Genomic DNA, 22,489 nt, shown 5'->3' on the forward strand with positions numbered 1-22,489 from the left:
ACTTGTGAATGTAAGTACACACTGATGGCCTAAGACACGAAACGAGCGGTTTGTGTGAGAAAACTAACAGTATTTATATCGTTTTTACCTCTTGTTAACAGCCGTCGAACTGATCTGAATCAGATGTCCAACTGAACCGAACTGAACCGTGTCCAACGTTACTCCCGAAGTGATCTCTCTTGCGTCTACGTCACGCATTGTTTACACAGAGATTTCGGAAGTTTTACCTTTCACTAAACATATTTAGATATACCGAAATCGTCTTCCATTGCGATTTCCCGTATATCTAAATATGTTTAGTGAAAAGTAAAACTTCCGAAATCTCTGTGTAAACAATGCGTGACGTACATACGCACACGATTACGTCCGGCGTAACGTCTGGAGACGGTTCAGTTCGGTTCAGTTGGACATCTGATTCAGATCAGTTCGGCGGCTGTTAAAAAGAGGTAAAAACAATGTAAACACTGTTCGTTTTCTCACACAAACCGCTCGTTTTGTGTCTTAGGCCATCAGTGTGTACTTACATTCACGAGTCATTAAATCATGTTTAATTTTGACTTCTCTGTGCATGCTCTTTGAGGTGGTGACCATAGACCTCCATTATAGGACTGACAGACAACAACGGTTTGACCAAAAAATGTCGGTCCCACTTTATATTAAGTGGCTTTAAGTACTATGTACTTACATTGAAATGAATAATTTGATACAATGGAGTTATTGTGTACATAGATGTTTTTACATTGTACTTATATTTTAAAAATACCAGCATGTAATTACAGCTATAATTACTTTATGTAATTACATTTGTAATTACACAGTTGACCCTCCCCTCACACCTTAACTTACCCTTAAACCTACACATACCACCACACCATTCCCTAACCTTACCCGTATCACACCTCAATAGCAGCAAAAGTGTTTTACAATACAACAGGAACAAAATAATACATTGTACTTAATGTTTAATGTAAGTGCATAGTACTTAAAGCCACTTAATATAAAGTTTCAAAATTGAAAATGCTGTGGAAAAAAAGACACCTACATCATGGATGCCCTTGAGGTAAGCTAAAACACATCAAAAATTAATTTCAAAGTGAACTATATCTTTAAAGTGTAAAGCCCAGTACAGTAAAAGTATACATAGTCCCCATTTGTGTGTGTGCACACAGGACCATTTTATTTGTTAGTGGCAGTTCCTTTGGGTTGTGGCTTGTTGTGTTGTGGTTTGTTTCCATTGTGTTCTTATCTTGTGTTGTGGCTTGATTCGCTATGTTGTTAACTTATGTTTGCCGTTTAAACTTGTTGTGTCATTATGTTGTGCACTAATGGGCCACTGTAATAAACACCTTGTAAAATATCAAAAGAAGAGGTGAACTATGGGGAACAAGCTGAACTTTTAGTTCAACTTGTTCTTATCTGTTAATCTGATTATCTATTCGTTTGAAGTGAACCGGCTGGGAGACGTGCGCGATGACAATGACCCAAACTGCACTTATGAGGGAGACAACAACGTTCTCCTTCAGCAGACCAGCAACTATCTGCTTAGCTGGCTCCAGCACAAACAGGAAGGTCTCTACACACTAGAGCCTTTTCTTTATAGTCCATCTTGGTTTCTCAATAGAAATAATTAATGACAGTTGTATAATGTTTGTTAACCATGACATGCAGATCATTCTTTGCATGCTGTTTTTTTTTTTTGGGGGGTTATGCAGAATATGAAGAATTATTTTTGTGTCTGATGTAGATTTGAAATGTCTTGCTTTTTCTGCTTCTTTTCCTCAATCAAGGTAAAGGAAGGATTGAATCCCCCCTTGAGACTGTGAACTTTTTAGAGGACATGAGCAGCATTCTGCAGAGCAAGTTCACAGTTGGCTCAGTGGAAGAGTGCATGAACTCAGCCGGTACGCAACATTAACACTACATTCCCCATATATGCACAACCACACGCACAAATCACATTATTCATCTAGCATTCACTCCTCTCAGGTACCTCTGTTCCTCTGGTGCTCTTTTTAGCTTTTCTTTTTTTTTTTTTTTTTTTTTCAGTTTAAACCGTGTAACTTACGGACTCCATTGAAACTTTGATTTGTGGATAATTTCAGGATTTTAAGTAGGGCTGTTGGTCAATTAAAAAATGTTAATGTTAGCAAATGTTCTTTTAGTCCTGATTAATAGCACTTCAATTTAAAATGTGTAATTATAAATATATTTCGCATTGAATCTCCAAATTAATATAAAAACAACATAAAAAAACATATTGATATTTTAAATGTTTGTTTTAATGACATTTGTTCAACTTAATTAAATAAGTAATTATTTAGTATAATTTATTAATAATTACTGCTACTTCAGGAATTGTATTGTTAATTATTTTCCACAGATAATATTAATTCCAGAAATTAACACATTATTTTTCTCAGACTTGTTTTAAGGAAATTTAAGATTAAAATTTAAAGACAGATTAAGGTCAAAGCAGGATTATGTCATTGTAATATTTCCATACTATATTAAGATCTCTCTATATTGGTATTGATCTTTTCTCATATCTCTTGAACCACATAAACACTGTAAGCATAGTGTTCTTATGGTGTTCAAAACATTGTTGGGTTGATTCTATCAAATGTATCACTCTAGTGCAGAAGTTAATTTACACAACCCAAAATTGTAATACTTTTCTAGTATTTTCTTCAGGAACTTTAAATCTAGTTCAGTTCTGTTACTCAGCTAGTGAAGCATTAGTTTTGTTTAATAGAGTCATTTTTCATTCACTCTCAGAGGAAGCCAAATAAACAAGCTGAGCCTCGTGTCATTTTCATATCCCACTTTCATGGGGCTGGTTTTGTGTAATACAAGATGTGTGTGTGTGTGTGTGTGTGTGTGTGTGTGTGTGTGTGTGCAATGCTGTTTTCAAGAGCACATTATCTAATACATAAACCGTCACACCTCCACCGCACACCGAGAGAATGTGAGAATCTGCGTCACGCTGTGTTTTTGTGTGGTTTACTGTTAAAAGTGCTCCTTGATGCAGCAGACGGCTCCAGTGGGAGAGTTTTACATCTTCAACTGAGCTACACATCTGCTAAACATCTGCTCTCTATATTGACCTCATTCCTCAGCTGGTGACTCAAATCATTCTTGCCCGGTTACAAGGGTCAGAGGATCATCGTTTTAATTGGACAAGGACAGGGAGTGGACTGTTTGGGTATTAACTGACTTGTGTCACCTATCGCATCATGTGAAAAGCGCCAAGGGAGTTTTTAAATGCAAGAGCAGTTTTAATATTACTCACTCCAGCTGTTTTTCATCAAAACTTTGAATACTCTTTTCTATACCTATAACGGTACATGTCTTCAATCAGTCCACTTCAGGCCAACTACGTATGACACACTAAAAAAATAGGTCAACTAAACATTCTGTCATAATTTACTCGCGCTCTCATGTCGTCCCAAACCTTTATGACTACTTGGAAGCCTCTATATATAATGCATTGCAAAAGTATTATGCCTATTTTAATACATTGTAAGATCTCATAATTAATTGTAACCACAGTTATTATAATACATTATATTACTTACAGGTGAAATTTGAAAAATTGGAATATTGTGCAAAAGTTTATTTATTTCAGTAATTCTGAATTTAATTCTGAAATAAAATGTGAAACTAATATATAGACTCATTACATGCATAGAGATATTTCAAGCCTTTATTTGATATTTGATGATTATGGCGTACACTTATGAAAACCCCAAACCTCAAGGCTTGAAATATCTCACTTTGCATGTAATGAGTCTATCTATATATTATATTAGTTTCACCTTTTAAGTTGAATTACTGAAATTAACTTTTGCACGATATTTTAATTTTTTGAATATATATATATATATATATATATACTATATATATATATACTATATATATATATATATATATATATATATGTAGTGTACCTGTATTTATCATATACAGGTACACTGCATTATGACCAGCCACAGGTGTAGTGACTAGTTAATATCGTTGATCATCCACTATCAAGGCCATATGGTAAGGTCTGAGTAGATTAGATTGTAAGCAATTAATCAGTTCTTCTAATCAACATGTTGGATGCAGGATAAATGTGCAGAAATAAAGATCTGAGCGCCGTTTACCTGGGGAAGTGATGCCGGTGGAAGGAGTGTGATGATCTGGGCCATTCATGTGGACTTTAAAGGAGTAGTTCACTTTTAAAAAAACTTCCGCTGATAATTTACTCACCCCCATGTCATCCAAGATATCCATGTCATTCTTTCTTCAGTCGAAAAGAAATTAAGGTTTTTGATTAAAACATTCCAGGATTTTTCTCCATATAATGCACTTCAATGGGAGCCAAACAGTTCAAGGTCCAAAAGACAGTTTCAGTGCAAACTGCAAACTGTTCAAAGGGCTTTAAATGATTTCAGACGATGAATAAGGGTCTTACCACGTGAACCGATCGCTCACTTAAAAAAAAAAAAATGTTTTAAGTTTTATAAGCTCAAATTGTCACCTTGCTCTGTTCTGTGATGCGCGTCTGACTCTCCTATTCAAACTCGTTTATCAAAATGAAGTAATCTTTTTTCATGTCATTTGGTTCATTCAACAAACAAAATGAACGAGTTGACTCAGGAAAAGATTCTTTAATTTTGATAAACGAGTTCGAATAGGAGAGTCACAAACATCACAGAACAGAGCAAGGCGACCATTTGAGCTTATAAAACTTAAACTTTGATGGGTTTTTTTAAATGAGCGATCGTTTCGCTTGATAAGACCCTTATTCATCGTCTGAAATTGTTTAAAGCCCTTTGAATAGTTTGCAGTTTGCACTGAAACTGTCTTTTGGACCTGGTCGTTTGGTTCCCATTGAAGTGCATTATATGGAAAAAAATCCTGGAATATTTTCATCAAAAACCTTCATTTCTTTTCGACTGAAGAAAGACTGACATGGACATCTTGGATGACATGGGGGTAAGTAAATTATCAGCAAAAGTTGTTTGAAAAGTGAACTACTCCTTTAAAGAGTAACTAAACCAACTTTTTTTAGTTAATGATCTGTAAGAATGGATCTTTATTAATACCAGTCATTGATTCGAGTAACTTTTTTGGCATTTGTTTATAAAGTGTTCTATTTCTACAATTTATGGTGTAAAAACGTATTAGTGCTGCCCTCTTTAGGTTGAACGGTGGCTACTGCAGTTGAATTTTCCTATTGGATGTTTGCGGTGGTGCGTGACAGAGCGATTGTTGGTGACGTTGGCAAGTTTCATACAAAGAGATGCGGTTCAGGTGCACGCCCCCCTCCGCTGGGCTCTGCCCACTTTTCCAGCATTTTTCAAATATTGCCAGTGGGTGGAGTCAGGCTCTGACCGGGGGTTTAGTTACCCTTTAATTTGACATGTACCAACTAAACATTGTTGCAGACCAGGTACACCCCTTCATGACAATAGTATTCCCTGATGGATGTGGCCTCTTTCAGCAGAATAATGCACCCTGCTACACCAATTGTTCAGGAATGGTTCGAGGAACATGAAGAGTTCAAGTTTGCCCTGGCCGCCAAATTCCCCAGATCTCAGTCCAATTGAGCATCTGTTGGATGTGCTGGACCAACAAGTTCGATCTATGGCGGCTCCACCTTGCAACTACAGGACTTATAGGATCTACCGCTAATATCAAATGTCATATGACCACAGTATGTCTTCAGGGGTCTTGAGTCCATGCCTCAGCGGGTCAGCTCTGTTTTGGCCACACGTGGAGGACCAACAACATATTAGGCCGGTGGTGGTCATAATGTTTTGGCTCAAAAAAATGTTTTCTGTTCATTGTTGTATACTTTATATAATTTATCCATTGTTACACCGTTAGGAAGTTTAGTATATTGAAACACATGATGGCAAAAAGAACTTGCAAATATTATGATGCATTTTACAATTATTTATTAGATATAATGAATTACAATGTTCATTATGAAAACATTTATAATGCATTAAAGGCTTCAAGTAAAGTGCCACTGACTTCAATTGCTCTGTGAAACACAAAAGATTTTTAGGTGAATGTCTTAAATTAGCTTTTTTATAGAGTTATTTTGAGGGATTAGTTCGGCTAAACCCGTTTCTAAATGGGCGTAGAAAATAATATCTTGGTTTCATATATATTTGTGCCCCTAATTTGAAAAGGTTTTAGGCAATTTGACCTCGCTCTTTTTTTTTTCTTGCCATGAGCAGTCCCATTGACACTAGCAGAGATCATTTAAATCCATCTAAAAAAAAACAAGACTCAGTGTCACTATATGCATCAATACCATCATAAATATTTGCATTCAAATATGTATCATACTCATTTCTTCAGAACTTATTTGCTGGAATGGGTGTTGAAGATATTTGCTTAGTTTCATTCTCTGTGTGGTCTTGTTTCACAACATTCTTTTCACAAACTTTTTCTCTTATTTAGAGAGGTTTGTTGGTTGTTTCCTGATTTATTAGTTCCTTTATAGGATGGGAAAGCAGTTTTCTGGTCTTGTTTTGTTTTATATAAATCCAAAAGGATGTCATGGATGTCTGAGCTTGAACTGATTCGGTTAATGTAGTCTTGGTCAGTGGATCTGGATTTTTGCATAGTTCATGCTGTTACTATAGCATCAATATACACTTCAGTTCATCTCTCTATCATGGACCTAGAGGTCGGGTTACTTCTGCGTCATGTGTTTGAGAATTACATCCAAACCTCAGCCATTCAAAACACGAGACTCCTTGTTCTGTAGTCACAGTCCCCACCCAGATACCTAATCCATGATTACATCTGTGCGTGACCCAAACCTCTGCAAAACAGACCCCTTTCCAACAATAGCTCCAATATTACAGTTTTTCTCGATTGCTTAAACACATTTCTTGAAACTATGCCTCTTATTCTCAAAACAGTAAACACAAATCCATAACGTCTCACCCAGTTTCCCAAACAACCTATTTTCAGGTCAAAATGAAACTCTACATTCAAAACCATTCACTCTTGCTGAAAAAATAAACTTTGCCCTCAGACAGGACACACAAGCCCTCAAAATAACACACACTACAACATAGTCTAACACACTGGTCCAATAAATTCAAAACAACATTTCCAAAACTGGCAAGTTATGTTACTTGTGGTTCCCCTCCTCACAAACTTTTTCACATGACAAAAGACACAACCAATGGATACATTGGCACATTTTTATTCATTCATGTACTACACAGTACCACAAAAAAAAAAAAAAAAGATTATTCCACCTCAGCCTCCTGCCTGTCTGGGTCAAGCCAATCACATCCACATCACAGGCTATATTAGCCCTAGCCCGGCAGCAGAGGTAAAATCCTTTTGCCTGACTCACCCCTGTTTTCCTGTTTTTCTCCCTGAAATTTCTGATGATGGAGGCGAAGGTGAAGTGACTCAAATTAGGCTGTACTCATTGTCCAGCCTCCCTCATAGTCATGCCATGGACAAGGACATGATCAACTCAAGTGGCTCTAATTTCATCTGAGACTGCTTGTCTCCTCCTGCTTCACCACCATCTCTTCTACCTCATCCTTCACCACGTCCCCCTCTTCCTCCTCCTCTCCCTCCTTCACCATGTCCTCTTCCTCCTCCTTCACCAAGTCCTCCTCTTCCTCTTCTTCCTCCTCCTTCACCATATCCTCTTCCTCCTCCTTCACCACATCATCCTCTTCCTCTTCACCATATCCTCTTCCTCCTCCTTCACCACGTCCTCCTCTTCCTCCTCTTCCTCCTCCTTCACCATATCCTCTTCCTCCTCCTTCACCACGTCCTCCTCTTCCTCTTCTTCCTCCTCTTCCTCCTCCTTCACCATATCCTCTTCCGCTCCCTCCACGTCCCCTTCCTTCATTTCTTTGTGGATCCATTGTTCCAAAACTCAGATGAACTGACTCTGGCACTTTTAGGCATCTTGAAAGTTCTGATTGATGTGTGTTAAATTGTGACTCTCAGTGTTTTCATCTGGGTAATTGTGTGCTAAGTGAGCTGAAACTATGCTGACTTGAGTGAACAATATTGAATGCTAGTGCTTTCTAAATGACCACATGGTCTAGGCAATGAGAAATTAAGGGATTTGTGTGTAGAGTTTTGCAGTGATTGTTCAACAATTCTGATTCATGTGTCAAAACAGGGAATAGTGTTTATAGTTTAGGGAAATGGGTGTGCTTTTTGATAAATGGCATTATGGTTTTGAAATTTTAGTTCAAAAGCCTGGTTATAGTGTTTAAGCAATTGAGAAAAACTGTAATATTTGTTCAGATATCTTGTTTAGTGAACCTTTTAGGACCCTTTACACATAATTGTATTTCCCAGCTGCAGTCCATTACACTATTCACATAGCTTGTTTTAACTGTCATGATTAAACAATAAATCCACTGTCATATCAGTGATTCTGTCATATCATTTTGTTTTATCTCTTACTCAATGTTTCACATTTTCTTCCCACCTTTTTAATTTCATAATATCTTTTGGTATTCTGTCCTCAGTGCCTCTTGCGGTGTATAAGTGGTTGGTGTGTTTCTTACTGGGTGAGAGCCAGAGGAAGCTGTCTCATGAGCAATCCTCTGGACTGGGAGACTTTGAGGCACGAAACAACAGCCAAGTATGTTTTAATGTTGACTTTAATAGTATCACACTTTGAAATGATATGTATCTACAGTATGTTTACTGGCAGCTCAGAGGGAGGAGAGGTATGCTATCCACAAGTTTCCTACGCCCCATGAGGCCTTGCGTCAAAAGTGGGCGCGACTTCCGGTTGGAAGTAAACAAAGCGCGATTTGACATACTTGACACTCGTTCATTCAACAGTTGACAGTCATTCAAGTTATAGCGATCCAAACTAGCTAACGATGTGGGAACACAACCTCAACGAAATTAAAAAGGGTGAAATAACAGTACCTTTACCCTCCGCAGTAGTTGATTGGGAGTATTATAATAACATTATTAATAATCAATACTCATCAAGGAATGGTGACAGACAGTTGTGCGAGCTGACAAACAATTAAAATAAAAAATACACACTTATTCATTGTGCTTTGGAGTTTATTCAAAATTATAAATGAATGTGCTACTTGAATACATTACTGGCACATTTGGTATCAGGCTTTGATCCTGAGTTTAGGTGTAACATCAGTAGCGAACAGCCAAACAGATGCTGATAGAGTTTATAGAATATTAAGAATTTAAACAAATGTACACAGGAAGATTCGTCGTCTTTTGGGAGGTGATGGAATCTACAGTCGTTGGCAGGACCAGAGACGGGCTCTGGCAGGATCACTCTGATTTCGTTTTCAGCTTATGTTCAAAACAATCACGTTTAAGCCACTGAATTAGTTTAGTCCGGTTATACATACAACCGCGAACAGCACATGTTGTCCCTGAGCTCCGTAACGACATCTCTCATAAAGATTTGCGTCTTTAAATAGTAAAATTATTCTCCGAAAAACAGCTAGCCTCTTCGCTAACTAACACACAAAATACCATTGGAATGCTTCTTCCGCCGCCTCACCGGAAGTTTCACCCACTTTATTTTTTACAGGAGCGCCCCTCGGAAACTTGTGGATAGGTTTATAAATGTACAATTTCCCAGCTGCCTTATACTGTACCTCACCATCTTGCACCCGGCGCAATTGATCATTCCTGTTTTGCACCCGCCCAAAGCGGGCTTTTCCCTCCACAGACACACGTCGGTAAACTAGGAAATGAACTTGCGCTTCCTGGGCAGGTCGGCGCAAAAAGGAGGCAAAAAAATTCCCTAGTGCTATTTTGCAGTTCCAGAAAACAATTGCGCCAATGACCAGAAAAAACCTAGTCTAAAGTCAGTGACGCGTTGCGCGTACATTCAGATGCTATTTTAAGCGTGCATGATTGGCCATAATACTACAGAGTGTGAACAACGCACATACACTAGATGATTCTGCATTTTACTTTTTGCAAATGATACATTATTATAAGGAAAAGCATTTAAACACGAGGGAAATCATTGTTGTGTCCATGACGATGGGAAAAATAGGCATAAAGCTTACACATTTACCTAAATTATTATATGCATGTTTAACCGAAGCTCATTTGGGTGGTTTGTCGCATCCCCAATGTCACTTCTCTTTCGTTTACGGCCCTGACGAGAACATCGATCTCCTCGGCTGTGAACCGATGCTGAAGCGCGCCTGGTAAATGCGCCGTTGCCATGGAACAAGCGCACCTCGTTCATCATGCTCTTAAAGGGAATGTGATATGGCGCTCTTATTGGTTTGTTTCTGTTACACCCAAACCACACCTATGAATAATGAAGCTACTTCAGACAAACTCCTTTTAGACTTGTGTTGGGCTCAAGAGTCATTTATACCGCAGGTAAAATAGCAACAGCCCCCAAGACCCGCCCACAAAGCGCTTCACGCTTGATACTTGCGTTTCAGATCATTAAAATAGGACCCTATGTGTGTTAAAATGTTACATCTTATACCAGATATGGTTTATAACATCATAGAAAGTTATCTTTTATACAGTACAGGTCACTTGTACGGGTCTCTCTCTCGTATTCAAATCTATATGATGAGCCAAAACACTATGAGCAGTCACAATATCAATGATGAAGTGAATATCATTGATTGTCTGCTAACAAGGCCACATATTAAGGTCTGGTTAGATTAGATGGTAAGCAAACAATCAGTTCTCATAAGCAAGATGTTGAATGATGGAGAAATGGATTGGAATAAAGATCTGAATGACTTTGACAAGGGCCAAATTGTAATGACAAGGTGACTGGGTCAGAGTTTCTTTAAAGCAGAAACGCAGTTTCCTTGTTTTATCAGGTTTTAAAAAACTATGCATGCTGAGTTAATCTACTGTATGTAAGCCAGTCACATCATGTCAAAAACTGGGCCAATTTACCTGAATAAACAACCATAGACACATGTACTGTAAATGTTCAGTGTTTTACTGTTGTCTTAAAGTCCAGAGGCTTTTGACTGTAAGTAAGACTGTAAGTTATAGTTACCCTATATTAATATCCATTCAAGAATCATGTTTCACTATGTAGATTTAATGTTGTTATTCATGGGAGAATGATCTGTTGTTTTTGATTATATATTTTAGTATGAGGCTTAATCATTGGGAAAGCACAGCCTGCATTTCCCATTAATACCTTCTGTACATTCCCGTCTCGTTTATGACTTCTATCTAATATAAAACAGACCTCTGATTCTTCATACATGTCTTAAACACTGAACAGACACTTGGCTCAGACATATCCCTTACTTAATATATATTCCACTGAGCTACAAATCTACATCACACTGAGCATTTCAAAGGGCTGCTGTCTGACCTCTTGAAGGATTTAAACCCTTTCTCGCATATCAGATTCATTTAGATCCATGTATGTCCTCCATGGGGTCAGAGTCACATGCGGGATGTGTGAAAGCTGCTCGCATCACGTTTCTGATAATGTTAAAGTATCATGGTAGGACCAAATCAAGCATCAACACAGTAATGAATCACAGCCATTACACCACACACACACACACACACACACACACACACATACACACACACACATACAGTGGCCTAGATACTGACATTTACCATTTAAAAATCTTTTTTGCATTTTTTATTCATATTAATGAATGCCATTTTGGAGCAAGTACTTTCCAAAAGCAGTCATAGATTTATTCATTAGATCCAGTGATTTATGGTTTGAATTGAGATCACTTCCTTTTATTACTTGCTTATGCTCAGTCATTCTCAAGTCAAGGGTCCTATATACTGACCAGTAGCATATCTTGAAAACTAGTGCCAATCAACAATTTTAAGCATAATTTTCATTCTCGGTGACCCATAATTTTATGATCAAATAAATGCAGCATTAGTGACTTCTTTCAACAACAAAAGATTATTATTGAATAATGATTATCACTACACTCTCAGAAAAAAGGTACAAAAGCTGTCACTTGGGCAGTACCTATTCATTTGTTTCTTTTATGTACTAATATGTACCTTAAAGGAGTAGTTCACTTTTTAAAAAACTTTTACTGATAATTTACTCACCCCCATGTCATCCAAGATGTCCATGTCATTCTTTCTTCAGTCGAAAAGAAATTAAGGTTTTTGATGAAAACATTCCAGCATTTTTCTCCATATAATGCACTTTACTGCGAACCAAATGGTTCAAGGTCCAAAAGACAGTTTCAGTGCAAACTGTTCAAAGGGCTTTAAACGATTCCAGACGATGAATAAGGGTCTTATCAAGAGAAACAATCGCTCATTTAAAAAAAAAAATAACAAAGGTTAAATTTAATAAGCTCAAATGGTCGCCTTGCATGTTCGTGATTCTCCTGTTCGATCAAAATGAACGGATCTTTTTTCAGGTCATTTGGTTCATTAAACGAACGAAATGTACAAATTGACTCAGGAAAAGATTCGTTAATTTTGATGAACGAGTTCGAACAGGAGAGTCACGAACGTGCATCACAGAACAGAAATTTGAGTTTATTAAATTTAACCTTTGTTATTTATTTATTTTTTTTAAGTGAGCAATCGTTTCGCTTGATAAGACCCTTATTCATCGTCTGGAATCATTTAAAGCCCTTTGAGCAGTTTGCAGTTTGTACTGAAACTGTCTTTTGGACCTTGAACTGTTTGGTTCCCACTGAAGTCCATTATATGGAGAAAAATCCTGGAATGTTTTCTTTAAAAACCTTAATTTCTTTTCGACTGAAGAAAGAAAGAAATGGACATCTTGGATGACATGGGGGTGAGTAAATTATCAGCAAAAGTTTTTTTTTAAAGTGAACTACTCCTTTAAGTTAGTGTACCAGTATGCACCATTTAGGTACAAACTTGTAACTTTTGAAGATGAATTGCTCCAGTGACAGCTTTTGTACCTTTTTTTTTCATGAGAGTGTACTTAATTACTCCAGTAGTCTATGTGCATAGTATAAAGGGACTAGTCTAGCTAAAAACAAGTAGTCAGAGGCCATATGATCTAATGTCCAGTTTCCATTTTATAATGTCATATAATGAGCTTTCTCACACATAAGAGAGTGAGTTAACTTGAGCTTTTTGGAGGGATGAGAAACAGACAGAATGGGATCGAGCAGGTTACAGTATGTGACCAATGCTTAAATTGTCCTAAAATCTGCAGTGAGAGCAAGAGAAAAATTAATAAAACAGACGTCCCTCACACACAATACTGACCCAGCAACCACCAAACACAGAGAATCTAGCAACCAGACACAAACACAAGCTAAGGTCATGAATCTTATTTTTTTTTTCTTTTGAATTTGTTCCCTTCTATACACACATCCTAATTATTGTCTAGTCTGTATGTCATGACCTGGCAAGTTAATTTACCCCTTTAACCCATAAACACTCTTACTATAAAAATATACAGTATATGTATGTGCGTGTGTGTGTGTGTGTGTGTGTTTGTGTCCTTAGATTCTTTATTTCTTTCTTTCTGTAACTCATCTCTCTTCTCTCTCTCTCTCTCTCTCTCTCTCTCTCTCTCTCTCTCTCTCTCTCTCTCTCTCTCTCTCTCTCTCTCTCTCTCTCTCTCTCTCTCTCTCTCTCTCTCTCTCTCTCTGTCTGTCTGTCTGTCTGTCTGTCTGTCTGTCTGTCTGTCTGTCTGTCTGTCTCTCTCTCTCTCTCTCTGTCTGTCTGTCTCTGTAGGTGTATTACTGTCGCTCATTGGCTATTGCCTTTATTGAGCACACAATGCTGCAGCGTTTCCATGACCAGATAAAGGATGAACAGACTCCAGCTGCTCTCAGATCAGTGCTGGGGCGTCTCTGTGCTCTCTATGGCCTGTGGACTCTCACCAACCACATGGCCATCCTGTATCAAGGTAAACGGCATATTAAAATGATTTCTGAAGGATCATGTCACACTGAAAAAAAGACTGAAAAAATGGCTGGTGAACATACAGCTTTATCATCACAAGAATATGACTGATTATACTGTTTTTTTGATATAAAGTCAGCCTTGAGGCACAATTCTTGATTATGGTCTGTTTGTGTTTATAGGAGGTTATTTCTCTGGTCGTCAGCCGGTTGACTTCATCCAGACAGCCATTCTCACGCTGTGTGGGCAGGTTAGTGTTGTTGTGTTAGCTGTAGTTCAGACATCCTCACTTATAAGTGCATGATGATGCAAACATCATGGAAGGCTTTTAAACTGCTCTCTCTCTCTCTCTCTCTCTCTCTCTCTCTCTCTCTCTCTCTCTCTCTCTCTCTCTCTCTCTCTCTCTCTGTTTTAGCTGAAGGATGATGCTGTGGCATTGGTTGATGTGATCGCTCCTCCTGACTTCATCCTGAACTCACCCATTGGCAAAGCAGATGGTGAGGTAAGAGAACACATACACAGGCACACATGTGCACACCAGCCCTCCACTGTGACTGTGGAATCACTTATACAGACAAATGTCTCCAAGAGCTGCAGAAGTGATCATCTCATTTACAGTGACTCCAAAAAGCATTCTCTCATCCGTTTTTGCAGTGACTTTTAATCACCTGGTCACAAGGTGTTTTTAAGTGGATGTACTGAATGAAGTCAGTTCCTTTAATTTCACACAAGTGTCCTTGCTGAGTAACTACAGGTTTGTTTATGTTAAAAAATGTATGAATGAATTTTTATATTTATATCTTTGTTGAATAAATAGCACTTGCTGTGTTGAATCTTAAGCAGTCACATTAATTTTAGTTTGGTGTTGTTGGTGCAGAATTAGTTGTAAAAGAGTAACTTTTACTACTAATAATAAATGTGAAGGACAATCAGCTTGTTCGATGCAGTAATGATGTGATTGCTTGCATGTAACGACAGCATCGACCAGCATATAAACTATATAAACATATATAAACACACACACACACACACACACACACATATATATCTATATTACTAGATACAAAGACATGCTGCTGTGAGCAGTGACTAAGATATATATATATATATATATATAAACACACACACACATATACACATGCATGCATATGAATAAAACAGTGTTAATTTTGACAGCAAATTTTGATTTAGGGTGTATTCACACCTGCCTTGTTTGGTTCGATTGAATCGAACTCTAGTTCGTTTGCCCCCTTGGTGCGGACCTTTTGGGCAGGTGTGAATACAGCAATCGAACTCGGGTGCGGACCAAACAACCGAACCGAGACCCAGCTGAAGAGGTGGTCTCGGTACGGTTCCAAACGAACTCTGGTACGGTTCGTTTACGGTGTGGTTACTTTTGGTGGTGGTTGACGAGTTTCCCCCTTAAAGCGAGTGCCGAGAAAAATTCTATATAAATGTAATGAATTATTATTATTAATGTAAGGATAGTTACAATACAAGGATGATGATGCGTTAATTTACGTTAAACTGGACAAACTTAATCGCAAGCGTTAACATTGACAGCACTTGTTAGTACACAATAAGAATCTCATTATTTGAATGAGTGAACATAGCCCCTCTCTATGAATGAAACCTTTATACCTTCTCTGTCTTCTGTGCAGTGCCACTTGTAACGCAAAGTTGAGATGTTGCCCAGAGATAAAAAAAAAAACAGAAGGTGGTCGAATGAAAAGATGCACGAGAGACGAGAGTTGTCGTATTTCCCCGCGTTAATAGAGCCACTCAAACGTTACACTCGTCGTCTTCTCAAAATCCGAATTACAACTTCGTATAGATGACATTGTATCATATAATACTCATTAGTTTCTTCATATTGCGTTTGTACAGAATTAACACAAAATTAGTAAAAGAACAAATATTGCAGTATGAAATATATGGAAATATCTCCATGCTGAGCCTTTTTTGCACTTCCTGATTTCCCTTAGAATCCTTGTCCAATGAATGGACGACCTTAGCACACGTGTGGTTTGGTTTAAAAATTTTGGTTCACTTGCAAAAAGAGCAGTGTGAAAGCGAACCGTACCAAAAAAAAAAATAATAATAATTTATTTGGTCCGGACCAAAGCAAGTGAACTATTGGACTTTCCTGGTGTGAATACACCCTAGTTTTAGTCTTTTGACTAAAATGCCATTTAGTTTTAGTCATATTTTAGTCATCTGAATTGTTTTAGTTTTAGTCGACGAAATTCAATATGATTTTAGTCGACTAAATCTACTGTAGTCTACTAAAATATAATGGGTTTAGTTAAATTGCAATGCATTTATTTCGAATTTAGAATAGAATAAAATGTACAAACTCATATACTCCCCAAGAAAACTTATATTAACTTGTTAATATGAATGAGTTAAATGTCTGAACATGCAATACAGATACAAATTTAACTACTGCGACTTAAAAAAATATCTTAAAATTAAATAACACCACTTTTCCTAAAGTACAACACAGTTTTTTCAATGAACTATATATGCATTCTTTATAACTACTTGCATACATCATTCTTTATTCTTTCAAGCAGAAATATTTATTTGTATATCTTTTTTTTATCTGTATCTTTTTCTTTTTCTGCTTCATCAATATTAAGGACACAGACCACATTATTTTTAATGCCACTATCACTTTAAGACGTCGGATCATTTCCAATGACATGCGGATCCAATTGCACTGATGCATCCGATACACTTTTTTTTTTATTTAATTTTTTTTTATTTGTGCTTTGGCAGATACAGGCTTTAACAATGGGTGGCCTGAGAGCCTATCGTGATCTGCAGCTACTCGGAACTAAGAATTTAGTTCTTTTTTTTTTTTTGCTAAGGAGTTGTTTGTTTAGTCTCTTCTTGAAGGCCTGAATATTCTTTGAGGTGATTTCACCTACTACAGTAGAGGGGAGGCAGTTCCAAGTTGTTACAGCCAAGCACTTGCTTATAAACTTACAACTGTTTAAGACATAACCAACATAGTTTACATGAATACTGTCCAAAATGGACATTTAAACATAATGTTGTGTGTATTTGTCCATTCAGACACGAAAGAGAGCTCAGTTCAGTCCCCGCGCGCTTTATATGTGTGTGTGCATACAGTAGCTGCGCGCTTCGGGTCGGGTGTGTGCGCACGGAGAACCGTACCGAATAAAGCTCTTTTTTGCATCGTCACTCTTATTCAGATCTATATGTCTGCTCTACTCATTCTCCCAGACGTTCAGGTTTTTTAACGTTTTATTATACCTTCAAACTATACAAGTTGGAAATATAAAAAGTCTTTTTAACAAAATAAGTTGAGACTGTGAGACTGACAGCTAGTGATGATGCAATATTTACTGGAAAATATTACAGCTTAATGTGTCACAGAGGGGGGTACAGTTAACATCACCTAATAAAATCAACAATTATTAGAACTTTGGGTGGTGCATCACAAAAAAAAAACAAAAAAAAACAGTCCAGCTAATTAAAACAAACTGGAAAAGCTGGAGGGTTTTTCCATTGTGCAAGACACTGCCCTGGGTTTTATTCATTATGCCTCAGAAACAAGATTCTGACTAGACATTATGGTCACTGACTCATTCCTCCAGTCGTATTCTCTCAGCACTTATTTGGCAGGCCATTCATTTTTAAGTTTAATAAAAAACAGTGCTGAAACACTAGACAGAGCAGTCACACACACACGGCCCACTGACACACAGACCTTTATACTGATTCCCCTGCTGAGTGAGACACTCTTCATGTTTACAGTTGGAGACATGCTTACTGGAAATGAACTCTTCACTTGGGCATTGATTTATTGAGGTTCTGATAAAAGGGAAGTCTTTATTTATGAAAGCTCTCCACATGCTTGTTTTTTGACTGATATTGTCTTGTTACTGATTGTAAGTCGCATTGCTTAACCTTATATTGGTCCAGCAATGCAAGTGTTTTTGTTAATTAATGACTTTGCAATTCAGTGTCTGTCTGTTTCTCATGTTTTTCAGCTCTACAAAAACCTGTGGTCTACAGTCATGCAGGGTAAGAACGTCTTGGAACGGCCATCTTGGTGGGCTGAGTTTTGCTCTGACAAACCTGCAGTTGGATCTCTCCGAGCCAAACTGTAACTCCTCAAGGTGGTCAGCTGTTTGGAAAACAGGATCGTTGCAGACATTCGTCGGTTTGTTCTTTACGCCAAACAGTTTTATGATATTGATATGTAATACTGTCATACAGTTTTAATTGATAAATTCAGTCTTGATTATGTTATGAGCTTATGGAAAAAGACAGGGAGGTTCCAAGAAAAATCTCAACCATGTTGATCACAGTGAAAATTATGAACAGATACACTTAAATTTCCTAAGATTAGCATAAACTAATATCTGTGGTGTACTATACACATTAACAAGAGCACTCATAACGCTTTCTAATTCAATGTGCCAATTCATTGGTTTGGTTTGACTCGAAAAGGTTTGAAGTAAAGGCTGTCAGACCTATTGTTTGAATGCACAAATTACTTAACCATAACTAAACCCTCAATAACAGTGTTGAGAGTCTAACTAATTTTACAACATTTTGTCATGTTGATGTCATGGATGATGAATGATTGTTTAATACATTATATGCTATAATATGCAAGAATGTAATTATATTTAATTGTTACTTTTTATCAAAATAAATACTTTAAATTCTTTGAACTGGAGTCTTTTTATTTAAACATGAATGTGGTCCATCTGTACGGTATATTATCCCATGTTGAAGCATAGGAGAGACATCTTGAATATCAAATTAAACAAAACTATTAATAATTGAAATGCCTGATTCAGATGGTTTTCACCATTTAAAGATTGTTGCGCAGGGCATTCGCTCATTTAACACAGGTGTTCTTGTCATCTCATGGATTTGGTTGAAGATGGACCATTGTTGTGTGCAAGTGCAGGTGAGACTCTATACTGCATGCATTCAACCTAAAGAGAGAGAAAAGCTGGATACTTTTTTAACAAATGAGTGATTCTACGTGTAAAAACATTGTAATAAACTAAAGAATGGTTTTCTACTATAAAGAACATTTCGTGCAATGGAAAGTTTCCAATTCACAAATGTTCGATCGTTCATTTGGCCAGATGAGGACTGGCGAATCCAGTTTTTACCAATGTTTTGTTTTTTTGTTTTTTTTCTCTCACCTGATGGATTTGGGTTCCTTTCAACTATCGCTTTTGGCTTGCTTAGTTGAGTTTCAAAAGACACTTCATATTCAGTAATACTATCACTATTAGTCACTGTTGAATGAGTACAAAGCTTAAACTGAATTGGGATGAATGGTGACACTGTAAAGCTGCTTTATCGCTGAATCAAATTTGATCGACACTGAACTGGATTGAATCAACTGACTTGAGCTGAATAATGAAATTTCTATCTTTTGCTGAATTAAACTATAGTTTCATAATTGATTAACTTTACATAGTTACTGAAGTGAACTGAACCAACAATGAGCTGACTTGAACTGAATAATGACATCATTGTCTTCTGTAGAGATGCCTTCCTGCAGAATTGGAATTTGTCTCATAATTGATGAAGTTTTCATCACTGGTTCTGTTATTTTCCTTTTAATTACTGTGAAGTTGCTTTGAAAAAATCTGTATTGTAGGCCATAAAAGCCTTTTTCGAGGTTCACCACCATTCATTTCCGTTTATAAACTGTCAGATGAGACCGAACATGACATAGTTAAACATGTTAGAACACAGTCACTAGTAAATAAACAGTTTTTGAGTACATATATGTCATTGAGGTGTAAATGACTCGTCTGCACGAGATAGGCATTAGCATACTGTGATGATGAAGGCCATTGTTCCACGTTTTATTTGGATAGGCCCTACCTTTAAAAGGATATTTTGAACAGGGCAGTAAAGTTCTGTCCATATTTGCTCAGCCCTACCATCAAGTAAAAGTGTAACCTTAAATGCTATTTCGAAAAAATGTCATGATGTAATGTGCTTTTAGAATGTGTACTTCTAAACTTACAAACTTGCTTTTTACAAAGGTATTTAAACCTAAACTGATATTGGGAATCTAATGGTTTATCCTGAGGTTTGACCTCGGTTCCCATGCCTTATTTAGATACAGAACCAGGTTTCAAGCCAAAGACAACAATTCCAAACTGTTGTGCAATTCCTACTTTGCCAAACATTTCTGCCTTTCTATGCAGAGAATTATTTAGCAGAATATCTTATTGTGTATTTGTCCTCTTTTTTCATCCGTTCTCAGAACTTGTTGCTCTGTTGTCTTCCTTTGTGCACCCTTTGTGTCCCTATATCTACACTATGTGTGTAACTGAGAGAATGTGTCTGCGTTCCACACAGTAATGAGAGGTCTCATGGTGATGGCCCTGGACAAGTGTGCACTTCAATGTCAAGTCTGTGTTTGTGTTTATGCAGGAGCGTGTCTCATTGAGTTAACATTCTTACAAAAACATAATCTATAGCCTGTGGCTTCTTTGGATTGCTTCACAAGTTTGTTTTTATTGGTGTGGTCGGGGTTTAGAGCAAAGCCTGCAAGACATTGTGAAACTAATTCACAGAAGATGAACTTGAATGAAACCATATGAAATGTGTATTGATGTCAAAACAATGGCTGATGAGTTTATTTGTTTTATATTCTGCTACAGCTGTTTCACTTCCTAAAAAGTATAATGGTTTTTCTACCATAAAATGCTTTTCTTTGAAGTTATGGATATGATAATTCAGTACTGAGGGACATTACCTTCTGATACATTACTGTACCACCACAGTACTTTAGTAGTCCTAATGGCTGACAGGCAATCTCCCTTAAAAATAGAAATACCGAAAGTGTGGAAACCAATGGCTGGCACTTTAGCTATAATTAGCAATTAGCTGCATAGATTATTATTATTACAAGACACACGCCCTGTGTAACACATCTTTGTTTAATTTATTTTTTCGTGCCATTTCTTTATTTATCCAGCATGTAGACTGCAAGATCCGCTCCGAGTTGAACCACTTGGGTGTGATAGCACTTTAGCCACAACACCATGCTAATGCTAAACCAAAGCAGAGCTGTTGACCCAATGTCAAGTTTCTATTTATCCTTACTCTTGAAAGACTCAATTCTGATTTCCTCCATGGTCACATCACATGTGGTTTGGCCTGAACGCTGTGCTTCGAGCATAACATGACTTCAGCGCAAATGACATAGCTTTTGACTTCATATGTGTGTTTTTGTGGTTTTTAGTCAGATTTAACAGCAAATTAAATCAGTATGTTTGACAACCGAGCAAAGAGAAATCTGATGTTACATTTCTGAGGAAAATAATGTTAAAGGGATCATGACATGTATTTTTTTTTTTAATTATTTCAAAATGTTCTTTGAGATAAACTTTTCTTTGCTGTCATATATTTGCTAAAATTATTTTCAAACCTCATTCTGGCCTTCTGTCTGAAATGATCCGTTTTAAGTGACGGCTCCCTTCAGGCTTGTCAGTAAATGGCTAACATTACTGCATATGAAGTAGTCCAAACTATAGTCCACAGTCCACACTATTGCATGTGTGTAAGTTATCTGTACATTTTTACCAATTAGATGACATTTCTATAGCGAAAAGTTAGTATTGTAGTAATTAAATCTTCAAGTGGTCCATACCCAGACAGCAAACTGACATTGAATCAACGTGGAAACGACGTCTCTCATGACATTGAAACAACGTTGATTTTGCTCATCGAATTAACGTTGAACCAACGTCAGACGCGGCATTCTTCAAAGCTAAATAAAAATCGAAAATTGGTTTGCTTTCATAACGTTGAAACAACGCGTTGATTTCAAGTTGATTTTCCGTTAGTTTTGAAAGAATGACGCGTCTGACGTTGGTTCAACGTTAATTCGATGAGCAAAACAATGTCAGATCAACGTTGTTTCGATGTCATATTTCCACGTTGATTCAATGTCAGTTTGCTATCTGGGTATCCATATCAAGCCATTTTTTGAACATGGTTAAATAAATGTTCATGTTGTACTGAGGAGAACATTTTAAGCAATAAAAAATTGCCTAATGTTTTAATGGTATAAGACTTCGTATATGTCAAAAGATCAAGGAAAAATGTATTTCTCATGTCATGCTTGAAGTCAGTTAAAGGGGTCATGTTTTTCCTCAGAATTGTTTTATTTTATTTTTTAAGACCGACTGCAAAATTACAAGCTTTCTATTTATAAAGCTAAGCCCCTCATCTTAGAAAACACAAAAGTGTAGGTTGTTCTTGAAAAATTACAGCAGACAAATGGTGGCAGCCATTTTGCATCTTAGCTGTCAGTTAGCTTTTTTTCAAAATACACTGTTAAAGCAAATGTGCTCCTGGCTTTTGGGTTTCTGCACAACCACTGATGAGGATTTACTGTACAGTCAAAATCTCTTTAGTATAGTCAATTGGTAAAGAGTCAACAATCATATTCAGCTCACAAGTCTTTAGTTGTAGGCTAACGTTCTATACACTATATGCACTCTGTCTAGCATGAATTTTAGTAGGTTATTTTGTTATCCAGCATTATAGGCCAATAGCTCATCGCTACTCAAGGAAAGCTGCGACTGTTGATTGC

The 22,489-nt window shown here is 37.1% G+C and overlaps 1 protein-coding gene across 4 annotated transcripts in view; it reads left to right on the top strand.

Moving 5' to 3' along the window:
- The window catches only part of acox3 (acyl-CoA oxidase 3, pristanoyl), a 31,106-nt gene extending 12,525 nt beyond the window's left edge, over positions 1-18,581 (top strand). For all 4 annotated transcript variants that reach the window (XM_039669337.2, XM_039669340.2, XM_039669339.2 and 1 more), the window contains exons 12-18: positions 1,447-1,569; positions 1,788-1,901; positions 8,520-8,635; positions 13,699-13,873; positions 14,052-14,119; positions 14,285-14,371; positions 17,892-18,581. In XM_039669337.2, the coding sequence (XP_039525271.2) occupies positions 1,447-1,569; positions 1,788-1,901; positions 8,520-8,635; positions 13,699-13,873; positions 14,052-14,119; positions 14,285-14,371; positions 17,892-18,011 (803 nt within the window). In that variant the 3' untranslated portion in view covers positions 18,012-18,581. The remainder of the gene's footprint in view (positions 1-1,446; positions 1,570-1,787; positions 1,902-8,519; positions 8,636-13,698; positions 13,874-14,051; positions 14,120-14,284; positions 14,372-17,891) is intronic.
- The last annotated feature ends 3,908 nt before the right edge of the window (positions 18,582-22,489 follow it).

Source organism: Pimephales promelas, chromosome 1 (genome assembly GCF_988280905.1).
Source record: "Pimephales promelas chromosome 1, fPimPro1.hap1.1, whole genome shotgun sequence".
In the NCBI taxonomy this organism is placed as follows: domain Eukaryota; kingdom Metazoa; phylum Chordata; class Actinopteri; order Cypriniformes; family Leuciscidae; genus Pimephales; species Pimephales promelas.